At 47.8% G+C, this 12,163-nt stretch overlaps 1 protein-coding gene across 1 annotated transcript in view; it reads right to left on the minus strand.

Annotated features, from left to right (window-relative positions):
- Positions 1 to 10,046, minus strand: part of ACVR1B (activin A receptor type 1B) — a gene marked incomplete at its 5' end in the record, with an annotated part of 32,654 nt that extends 22,608 nt beyond the window's left edge. Inside the window, one exon of the mRNA XM_079937982.1 lies at positions 9,956 to 10,046. Within this exon, the coding sequence (XP_079794108.1) occupies positions 9,956 to 10,046 (91 nt within the window). The remainder of the gene's footprint in view (positions 1 to 9,955) is intronic.
- Positions 10,047 to 12,163: the final 2,117 nt, after the last annotated feature.

A 12,163-nucleotide genomic window follows, 5' to 3' on the forward strand; every position in this document is an offset into this window, starting at 1 on the left:
GGAGGTACAGTGTCCTTCCCAAGTCCCAGGAACCTGTAAACTCCTAAAGGAGGGAACCAGTGTCCTTCTCTGCTTCATTTTCTCACTGGTATCCAGCACAGTGATCAGCAAATAGCGCCATGATTAATAAGTCTCATTCAACAGATCTCAGCCTAGCAATCTGAGAGGGAAGGGGCTCTGCCAGAGTGGACATGCTTTTATCCGTTTTATATACCTGTCTACATTTTCATTTTTGAAAGAGTTTTACTGCTTTAAGAAGACAGAAAGAAAAAAGAAAGGGCTTCCCTGGTGGCGCAGTGCTTAAGAATCCGCCTGCCAATGCAGGGGACACGGGTTCAAGCCCTGGTCCGGGAAGTTCCCACATGCTGCGGAGCAACGAAGCCCATGCTCCACAACTACTGAGCCTGTGCTCTAGAGCCCACGAGCCACAACTACTGAAGCCCGCGAGCCTAGAGCCCGTGCTCCGCAACAAGAGAAGCCACCGCGATGAGAAGCCCGCGCACCACAACGAAGAGTAGCCCCCGTTCGTTGCAAACAGAGAAAGCCCGCGTGCAGCAACGAAGACCCAATGCGGCTAAATATAAAAATAAATAAATTTTTTTAAAAAAAGAAAGAAAAAAGTTGTTCAGTAACTACTGATTTAGACAACTGCCAAAATGTTTATGAAAATCTTGAATCGGGTTTAAAAATGGAGGTGTCTGGCACTAAACTATCACAAAGTAGAGGTAATGTTTGTTTCTCCAGGGGGTGGGGGGTTGGGGAGAAGACAGCGGGTGAGGCTGCAGAACTGACACAGTACCAGGCAGAAAAGTCCTGCTGCATTAAAATACAGCAATCAGATGCTATTGCTAACAAAGAATCAAGCTGCATTTCCAGCCTTCACAATCATCAGAATTAGATTGTAAAACTACACTAAAATAAAACAAAACAAAAAGTCTTAAGCACCCAAGAGCCATGATAAAGTCAAATTTTACATGTGTAGTTGGTGGTATCGAAAACATCCAAAAAGTATACTGGTAAAAAGCACTTATGAAAAAAATGTAACTGACTTAATACAGGAAGCTATTTGTATGACGAGGGGGAAAAACGCACAGATTTAACAATAAGACATTTGATAAGCTTGGTGTTTAATTTCAATCTGGGAAAAGGTCTCAGAGTGGGTTTTGCATAAGAGAAAGGTGTTTGAAAAGCCAGCTCCACACTATATCTATTCTACAAACTGCCTTTCTGACATTCTACTTGGAGACAAACCCAACCCCAGAGAGCTGTTTAAACAAGTCACCCTTAAGCCTCAGGTCTAGAGAATGAAAGCTTTGTTCTCACTCGCAAAAGACGTTTGATGTTTATGCTAAGGAGACCTGTCACTGCGACTTAACTTATGGCTGACTGTAAATGCCTGAACACCTAGCAAGGGCCCACCTGCTGCCCAGGAGAGCGTCAAGGTAAAGCTGGAAGGAGTGGCATCACTATGACAGAGCACGTCCGGTGTTCCTGGGACCTAAATGTCCAGACTCGGCTGTCACATTCAGGCTGCCTACTAGTAACCTGGTATTTCTCCTTTACTGACACGTTTATATTGACAGGTACAACCATTCTGTTTTCTTTCTCTGCTGTACTTAAGCAGACACGCTCGTGGCCCGTCAGAGCAGGGGAGGGTACTTACCAGCGGCAGTGCTCTTTGCTTCCTGACCTACTGACTATACTATGGATGTGTGGAGAGGCCACAGGGTACATCACAGTTTTGAGGGAGAAGAGGGATAGGAATGACTGTTTCAGGCAACTGGGACAATGAAGGAGAGAACAAAATCAGCCAGGACGGAGAATAAAACTAAAGAGGCTGAGATCAAGTTCATCTGGCTGGAATTAAATGGGCAGGTGGTAGAATAAACAGAGTAGAATAAACAGAGATGCAAGAGGTGAGGTAGGAAGTGTGATTAGGATGTTCCAAGTAACTCACAAGTGTTTGCAGCATTCTGAGAGACTGGGATAAAAACTGTACATACAGGAGACAATAAAATTACAGCAGGACAGAACTAGAATTATTTACCTAGGATTTTGCTGAGAGGATGGAAAAGAGATGAATGAATTCAATTAAATTATTAAGTACTTAAAATACACAAGGCTCTGTGATAGGACGAAGACATATAAAGAAAAATAACGTAGCTCCTAGCATCAATTTTTATGGGGTAGAGAAGCGAGAGTGGGAGAAGCAGAAAGCTATAAACCAGTGTGAACCTCTATACCACTGACATGGATGAAAGAGAAAAGCAGAGAGGATGGAGTCACTGGCTGGGGGATAGGAGGAAGACAAAGTGGGTGCCACATTGGAGGATGGCTGGATTTGGACTAGGCTAAGAAGAGAAGGCCAAGACCAAGAAGAGCACAAGGCATGTGAGGCCCAAAGCAAACAGATGTGACAACAATGCCACGGTTCCAGTCAGAGGCGAGGGCAGCAAGGGAGACTCGGCCGGACTGCATGGACTGTGGTGTGACGCCAGGCTACGGGGTCTGGAGCTGATCCTGGAGGCCACATGAAAGTGACACGGAAGGTGCACTTTCCAAAGTTAAATCCAGTGGTAGGAAGGATGATAAGGGAGAGACAGGAGGCAGGGACTGGTTAGAAAGCTACTTTAATAGTCATTACAGCACATAGTAGAGTACAGGATTTAGAGCATGTGCTTTGGAGTCAGACAGACTTTAGGCCCACTGCTTAACCTCTCTATGTCCCAGTTTTCTCATCTGTAAAATGGGGATGAGAGTGCCTCAGAGAATAGTTGTACAGAGTACGCGATGTAGCACAAAGGCTCCGTGTAACACTTGAGTAGATAGTAAACATTCAGTAGATCAGATGCTTTTATCACTACTGTCATCCTAGTGAATGAGAAGGGTCAGAGCTCTTTGTGGTTTTATGGTTCTTCTAACAAGCAGAAGTCAATTTGTGCGTAAACGCCTCAATGGCAAGGACAGAGTCGTTCCTCAGTATCCCTCTCAACATTAAGCTGGGCCCTGCATGTTAGGAATGAACGTTGACTGAATGTGATTCAAGCTTATCTACTACAAGCGTAGAATGTAATGTCTACAAACATACACCAAGACGATATGCAGAGATTCGGGGTAAGGCAGGTTCAACACAAATACTTATTAAAAAAAATATCCTTCAATTCACAGATTCCTCAACTCAAAACATCAAAACCATCTGAAAAGTTTATCTCCAAAGCACCCACAATCTCCTCTCTCCTCCAAACACTCACAGATATCTAGGAAAAGGTAACAGGCAGTAGGTGAAAGCCACAGGTGGTCAAAGGACTTCTTTCCACATGCAAGGTCCATCCATGGGATGACAGGTCTCAAGGCGCCTCAAGCCTATCTTGGGAGAGTCCTGTTGTTTCCCTCTCCTGTTTTCCTTCTCCTCACATCACCATCTGACTCACCACACACACATTTTTAAAAACAACACCTATTTACTATTTCACAGTTTCTGTAGGTCAGAAGTCCAGGCACAGCATGACTGATGTCAGCCGGGGCTGCTTTCTCATCTGGGGCTGGGACCTCTCCCAAACTCACTCGTTGCTGCCGAACTCTAATGCCCTGTGGAAGAAGGACTGAAGCCCCCGTTTCCCTCCTCGCTGATGGCCAGGGACCACTCAGCTCCTGAAGTCAGCCTGCAGTTCCTGCTCACGTGGCTCCCATGGGCAGTTCATACATGGATGTTTACTTTCTTCCAAGCCAGCTGGAGCATCTCTGCCTTCCTCTTCTGCAATCAGCTGAGAAAATGCTCTGCTTTCAAAGGGCTAGCTTGATTAGGTCAGGCCCACCACGACAGCCTGCCTATCTGGAGGCGCACTGATTTAATCCCGTCACAACACAGTTGACCCTTGAACAACTCAGGGGTTAGGGGCACTGACCACCATGGAGGCAAAAACCCAAGTATAACATAACAATCATCCCTCTGGATCTGTGGTTCCGCACCCACGGATTCAACCAGCCTTGGACCGTACAGTACTCTAGTCTGTATTTACTGAAAGAAATCCAAGTATAGGTAGACCCATGCAGTTCACACCCACGTTGCTCAAGGGTCAACTGTACCACCTGCATTCATGCGTGACTGAGTAACTGGGAAAAGGTGTGTATATACCTAAGGCTAGGAAACTTGAGGAGAGGAGAGCAGCGGGGGGACTGTGGTAGACAGAATCACCTTGTATTTTATTTCTTCATTGTCCATTTCACCAGCCAGAAGGTACACTTCACCAAGGAAAGCATTTGTCTCCTTTTGTTTACTGTTGTATCCCTGCACCTACAGCAGTGCCAGGTATATGGTAGGTGCTCAAGGGTTAAAGGAACCCTTAGATCACCGTAGCAGTATTCGATATACGTATATATATACCTGTTTAGTTTATTCACAGGCTGGAAACGGGACTCCTAACTGTATACATTAAACTTTTGGTTCAGTGAAACCATTCAGGAATCCTGGGAATTCCACATGATATAATTTTCTCTCTGCCACAATCATTGTATGGCTTTTAACAAGATACAGTTGATTCTCGTTATTCATGGATTCGTATCTGTGAATCTGCCCACTTGCTAAAATTTATTTAGAACCCCCAAATCAATACTCTCAGTGCTTTCATGGTCATTTGCAGACATGCGCAGAGTGGTGAAAACTTTGAGTCACCCAATGCACACGTTCCCACTGAGGCTGAACAAGGCAATGCTCTGGCTTCTTGTTTCAGCTCATGCTGTTAACATGTGTCCTTCTCATGGTATGTTCAGTGCCAGGCTTTTTGTGTTTTTTCTTGGTGATTTCACTGTTTAAAACAGCCCCCAAGAGCAGTAGCTTAGTGTTCTGAAGCTCGAGAAGACAGTGACGTGCCTTACGAGAAAGAAAATACATACACTGACTAAGCTTCATTCAGGCACGCATTACAGTGCTCTTGGCCCTGAGTTCAATGTTATTGAGTCAACAATGTAAATTAAATGAGGTGTCTTTAAACAGAAACACGAACAACACAAGGTTATGTACCAATCAGCTGATGAAAACGTGTGACCAGCAGCTGCAGGGAACTAACCCTGTGTCTCCCCCAGGAGCAGTGGTCCAGTATTTGCGAATCCTGTGTTCAAGTGGGCCTCACAGAACACAGTTACGGCAAATAACACGACCTGACTGGATTAGCCCCATTTTACAGATGAAACAGTGAAGCGGACAGGGATGCGATGTGGCAGCCCCCCGCGCACTCCAGCACACCATCCTGCTTTATTTCCTTCACAGCCCTCATGACTGATAACTGTGTTTACTCATTTATTTTCGGTCTGAGCCACTGCAATAGTCAGTTCCTTGAGAGTTCGGGATTCTTGTCCACCTTGTTCCCTGTTACCTCCTCATGCCAAGAACCATTCCAGGCACATACCCAACGGAATGAATAAAGAAACCTCCTGTATGTAATTGTGTAAATATTAGGGGGATTGATTCTTTAAAGGGAAAGGCAGTTACTTGCATTGTGTTAAATTCAAAATATTTAGCGAGACAAATGCAGGCTTCAGACTAAGTGGAGAGAGAAGAAAACCCGAAAAGAACACCAGAGCTGCCTGAAGTGGCGCTGTCTCAGACACCCGTGGGCAGGTACGACTGCTGGGGGTGGCAGCTGCACAGCTGCACCAAGCTCCCGAGACCTACAGAGGAAGAAGAAAGCTACACTCTGGAACGGTATTTATCCACGACGGAAAAGCCAGCAAAGCAGAGAGAACAGGCAAGAGCAGAGACGCTGCCTCCAGGCCCAGCCGCAGGTTGAACCACGTGTGAGAGAAGCTGAGGAGAGCAAAACCCGAGAGCTGGACTCGAACCTGGCCGTGATGCCGCCCCTGCAGAGTGACAGAAACGTAGCCGAGACTGCCGGGGACTGGCGGCTCCGGAGCCGATTCCCTTCAAAGGTTTGGACACTCCTAGGCCAGGCGGAACTGATGGGCTCCGGAGGCCCGCAGCACTTCCAGCATCGGGGGGAACTGATGAGCAAAAGGACTCCAGGATTTTCTTCTTGTGAATACAGAGAGGAAAATGAGGTAAGACCCTCTTACATCAACCCTACTGTAACAGACAAATAGCACAAGAACTCGAGACAAAGAGGCGGGATTCCAGAATTAATGTTCACGGCTGCTCTGAGCAAAAACTGAACAGTAAACAATAAGGATTTCAAAATTAAAACAAAAGAGCCACTCCAGTATTCTAATCTAACCTTCAAAAATAAAGAAGATCTCAAGCACCGCGGACTGAGAATTCCATTCCACCTCAACACCCCGCACTCCTGAGTTATTATGAGAACAGACTGCGAGGCAATTCAACTCGTGCTCCGAAATGCAACAAGCAGCTTCAGCAGGCCATGCTGGAAGAGGCAGCGCCTCATCATCACCTCCTGATTCATATTCTGGTAGCAAGGTTACAATTAGCTCACCGGTGGAGAATACACCTATTTATAACACAGTAGTCCACCTGAAAGACACAATCATCTAAAAAGGTTTTTAGACAAAAATGAAGTGCAGCTTCTTCCTGTACTGACTGCAGATTCCCAAGGTCCTTTCAGATGAAGTCCTCAGTCTAACCTTCCTGTGTTCACAGGCACCATTCTGGCCACCTCTCAGCCTCCATGTTCTTATGTAACATTTACATAGTGCCATAAACATACCCGGAGTTGCGTAAGAATTAAAACGTTGCCAAACCAATAAAGCCTAAAGCAGGTCACTCCCTCCAGACTGCCTTTGATTAGCAAAGGTATGCTGCCCGGCCTAAGATGTAAGGGCCTGTCAAGAGACAGAAATTAACTTGAGGAAATCTGAAACGGGTCCACAGAAATGCACAAAGAAGAAGAAATTAACCACACTGTGACATATGATGCTTCTATCAATCCCAAGAATTACTCTGGCCCATAAGATAAAAAGTAACCCAACATTGCCTGGTCTCTGAAGTCAGAAACTGTGTCTAAAAATACCTCCCAGCCAACTGGCTATCAGTAAGTCAGTCTCACAAATGTCCCAATAAGAGCGGCACAGACTAGTTCCTTACTTTACAGAGGCAAAACTGAGGCAGTCACAGAAAGGTTAAGTGCCTCATTCAAGGACAACCTGTAAGGGAGCAAAGTTCAGGGGCTGGAAACCAGCCTCCTCCCTCCATCTGGCTCTAACCTTTAACCAGAGTAGCCATTTTATTGTTTTAATCACATCTGTTCCCGGAGCTCTTAACAAAACTAATCTGAGATTCTCTTTTTCTCTATGAGAGTTCACTTTCACCGTAGTTCGAATTCATGTCCACTCAACAAAATTACAAGACTTGGCCTGAAATTAAATTTTTAGTTTACTCACAGAAATTAAAAATATTCCTATCAGAACCTCAAATGTCTCCCTTGTTGCTTTTGTCTTAAGAAAGAAATATCACGCTCCCCTGCTACTAATTCAATTTTACGTTTTCAAGTACTAATGTGAAAATTCCAAAGGCAGGCCTTAAAACACGGCCCACCTATCAAATGATGCTGTTTATAACCTGGAACTCATGCTTCTTATCACTGGCCTTTTACTAAGTCGACATTAGTTCACTATTTAGCGCAGACACCGACCCCTTGCTGCCCTCATGTCCTGTCCAAGTACCAGGCATCAGGGCTGGCTGGTTCTGCCATTCCTCCAGCCCGCCTCGAGGATCACAACAGAGGAAGTGCAGGGGAGGACAGCAATCAACTTCTTGTTATCCCACAGCCTCTATTTTCCCAGAACTGATGTCTTACTTGAAGCCTTTTGCAACAGTGGTCTCTGTAGCATGCACTATTGGCAACTAGATGTGTCCCGGAAAAAACTGTAGTGTCTGGCCAAATTTAAAGGCCTTCGAGAATGCTTGCTGGACACACAACCTTATTTCCAATTTACCAAAAAAAGAAAGCAACTTCCTATTATGCCCACCCATCCTCACGCCCACAACATCCATTTCAGGAAGGTTACAGAAAATGAACTCTGCCCCATTCAGAACCAGCTGGATTATCAATTAAACATTCAAGGCTCACAACAAGAAATATCCCACCAGACACTACACCAAACCAACAGGGACACGGCTGTTAAAAATCTTGGATATATTAGGAACAGGATAAAAATTCCTATGGAAGGAATTTAAAGATTTATTCATCACATGTAAAATAACAAACCTGAAGGCTGAGTCTCCTTACTTACTACCCTACTAGAGAAATAACATCGTGTTACACACTCCAAGAACATGGCCCATAATAAGGCCCAGTAAACAACATTCATGAAAACCATTAATTTACCACCAGTGTCAGACTGTGTACATACACCTTCACCATGTCTATCAGACCCCACGACACATTACCTATGCCACAGAGCGGCGAAGACCCAGGAACACGCATGAGGCGCCTTAGCAGAAGCATTAGCCTGTGAACAAAGACCCCACCGCACAGGCTGCACCACTGGGAACAAATATCAAGGCTGGAGGTAATGAACTTGTTTTTGAGACTCCAAAGTGGGATGAGGTCTTTTGTTGATTGTCTGGTTTACGAAGGAAGCCAGAACCCACCTAAGAACCATTCTTTTTAGTGGAGAGAAGAGAGCCACAGGACATACATTTGATCTCCCACTGCTGGAAGGTTAGGGGCTGCTGAGAAGTCAAAGCAGCAGGCTTTGTACATCGGGAGCCGATACAGACCTGGATCAGCTCTCCCACATCTATCTGTGGGTCAATAATCAGTTCAATATAACTGCCAAGCATAACCTTCATCTGCTACCCCAATGCCAACACGCATTTGAGACGACACCCTTAAGTTAAATATTTTAGGGTTTCATCTGCTCTCCTCAAGCCCCCCAAGCCTCACAAACAAGACACCCAGCTGAGTGTCCCACAGAAAGGGGCTACCTCTGCAGCGGGAAGGGTGCGGGTGCTACCAGGGAGCAGAAGCCTGTGGGGTTTGGAAGGTAAGGGGTGTGTGAGGTGGGGGAGTGTGTAGGGAAGGGGCTGTGCTGGAAGGTAAATAAATCCTGCCCAAGGGCCGGGAGCCGCTCCAGTACTGGGGTCTTTAAATGATCTTGGGGGTGGGAGGCAGGTTCTAGGATGTCACCTGAAAGGCATCCACAAAGTGACGAAGTGAATGGGCCCCCTGGGGTAGGGTGGGAGAGGCGAGGTGAAAAGCAAATACACCTAGATGCAGATTAACTGTTCTGGAACTAGGTTTCCTAGGGTTCGAGAGATTCCAAAGCCAAGCTCCCAAAACGTTTAGGGCCCTGTTGGTCCCATTGCCTCCACAGAGCTTCCGCGGGGCATGTGTATTGGAGGGGTGGGGGGGCTGGCCCCACTGAACTCAAGGGACTGCGCGAAGGGGAAATGTGACTCGCTTTCCCAGAACATTAGAGAGGAAGGAGAAGGAGGGGAAGAGGCACCCCGAACGCAGGAGCTCAAGGAAAGGTTTGAGACCCCTTCCCCTTTCATCTGAGGTGCGCAAGGACTCTCAACATGAGGATACCTCGGAGAGGCGAAGACCCCATCGCCCGAGCCCCACAATCTTGGCGGGAGAAAAGGCGCCCCCCAAGGAGCATCTGGAGAGAGGGAATGAAGACCACCGCCCCTGGACATGCTGAGGGGCAGAAACGTGGACCTCCAAATATTGGGGAAGGAAGCCCGCACTCCCCTCTATGGAACATGGGGGTGCTGGGAGCGCGACCCCCGAGAGCTCCCCGAATCCAGTTTCGCCGGGAAGAGGGATCGGGTCCCCAGGGGCCCGGCGTGAGCTCGGTCCCGGCTGGACGGCCGCGCCTCGGGGATCGGGGAAAGCCGACTGGGGGTCACCGCGACTCCCCCGCGCCCCCCGCCCGGCCATATTGAGTGCGTGGGGAGGGGGCGCGCTGTAGCCAGGGGCCGCTGCGCGAGGCCTCGCCCTCGCCCGGCCCTCTCCATCCTGGCCCCCGCCCCGGGACTCACCCTGGATCCCCCGCGGCCCGGACCCGCCGCTGCCGGCCAGCAGGAGAACAACAAGGAGGAAGAAGGAGGAGGCTCCGGCCGACTCCGCCATAGTAACCGCCGCCGCCGCCGCCGCCGCCGCCGCCGCCGCCGCCGCCGCCGCCGCCGCCGCCGCCGCCGCAGCCCAGCAGCGCCCAGCGCGCGCGCGCGCGCCCCCGGCGCCTCCCCTCCTCCCGCGGCCCGGCTCCCGCCTCCCTCTTCTCCGCCCGGCGCCGGCACGTGCACTCCCGGCGGAGCCGGCGCCGCGGCCGCCGCGCGCGCCCCCGAAGGGCGGGGCCGGGTGCGCGCGGGCGCCCGCCTTAAAGGGGAGTGTCCCAGTTAAAGGGGTGGGAGGGGTTCGCGCCTCGGCCAACCTCACCCGTGGGTGCAGAGCGCGGCGCGGGGGAGGCCGAGCCGGACACGCGACTTCTGCTCTGTCCTGCGCTCCCCGCAGCGCAGCGTGATCTTAACGGCACCGACCCCCATCCCCCGCATCGAATGTTCTACGAGTGCCGTGCGTGTTCCCGTTCCCTTCATCCCTACTGCTTAGCCTCAGGCTCCCGTCACGTCCCATCGCGATCGTCGCAACCGTCTCCTAACTAGTCTCCCAGCCCCAAGTGGCCCCCCTGCGATCCGCGGGACGCACAACCACCTGTGTGATCGAATCATGGGATGCCCCTTTTCAGAACATACCGGGCTTTTTAATGACAGTACTCAGTCTTGGTGAGGGTGCCGTGTGAAGCACTCCCACTCTGCTGCAGGTAGAATCCTTTTGGTAAACAATTTGGCATTACGTATAAAATGTCTTAGAATATTCATATCCCTATCCCCTGTCTTCAAGAAATAACAGAGATGAGGACAAATATTTGTGAGAAATGTTAACTGTTGCATGTTCATCATTGTAAAAAAGCTGGAAACAAGTACTCAATAATAGAAGACAAATTATGGCCCATCCATATGATGGAGCATTATTTAGTAATTAAAAATTATGTTTATAAAAACAATGACGTGAGAAAATGTCCACGAGATGTTACATGCAAAAAGCAAAATACAAAACTATTTACAGTACTGTTCTAATTTTGTTGACACTATATATCTGCATGGAAAAAAGACTGAAAAGAAATTGCCAATATTATCACCAGAATAATTTTTTACTTTTTCTGTAAACATTTCAGTATTTTCTAAATATTTTGCAAATAAGCTAGTGTTACTTTCAAATTTAGAAAAAAAATGCTTATAAAAGGTAAACTGAATCACCCATATCTTTCTGAAAAGAGTTCACTTTCCTTAGCTTGAAAAAGCGCTTGAGATCACAAAAAGGACAGGGTTTTGGACCCAGAGTTCTGGATCTGAAACCTCCTTTTCTTACTAACTGGCATGAAAACGTAGGCAAGCTTTTTAACCTCTCTAAGCACAATTTCATCATCTGAGATGTGAGGGTGGAGAGGATGACCAAAGGTGGGAGTTGGGGTACGGGGGAGCTTCTCAAATGGAATCCCCACCTTTGAAGTTGTCACAAACCTGAAGAACACCCCTCCTCATATAAAGAAAAAAACTGGACTGTAGACACACTCCCCAGACACAACTCACACACACACACATGTGCAAAGTCTTGCAGAGGCACCATGTACACAAGGGTCAGTAGCTGGATGAGCAAACACCTTATTTTTATACTGCTCTGCCTCAGGCCCCCAAAATGGGCATTCCCCCCTCCATTTTATCTAACTGGTCTCCCAAACTCTGTTCCACAAACCCTTAAGGGCTCCCAGCTGTGGTGGGCACAGTGTAAGGTTACTGTGTTAGTTTCCTAGGGCTGCCTTAACAGAGTACCACAAACTGGGTGGCTTAAAAGAACAGAAATTTATTGTCCCAATTCTGGAGGCTAGAAATCTGAAACTAAGGTGTCAGAAGCCCCATCCTCTCTCTGAAGGCTCTAGGGAAGAATCCTTTCTTGTCTCTAGTTTCTGGTGGTTCCCAGAATTCTTAGTGTTCCTTGGCTTGCGGAAGCATAACTTCAATCTCTGCCTCCGTCTTCACATGGCTGTCTTCCCTCTGTGTCTGTATCTCTGTGTCGAAATTTCTCTCTTCTTATAAAGACACCAGTCATCAGATTAGAGCCCACCCTAATCCAGTACGAGTTAAAATCATTTTAACTTGATTGCATCTGTGAAGATCCTATTTCCAAATAAA

The sequence above is a fragment of the Stenella coeruleoalba genome, assembly GCF_951394435.1.
Source record: "Stenella coeruleoalba genome assembly, chromosome: 11".
Classification (NCBI taxonomy): domain Eukaryota; kingdom Metazoa; phylum Chordata; class Mammalia; order Artiodactyla; family Delphinidae; genus Stenella; species Stenella coeruleoalba.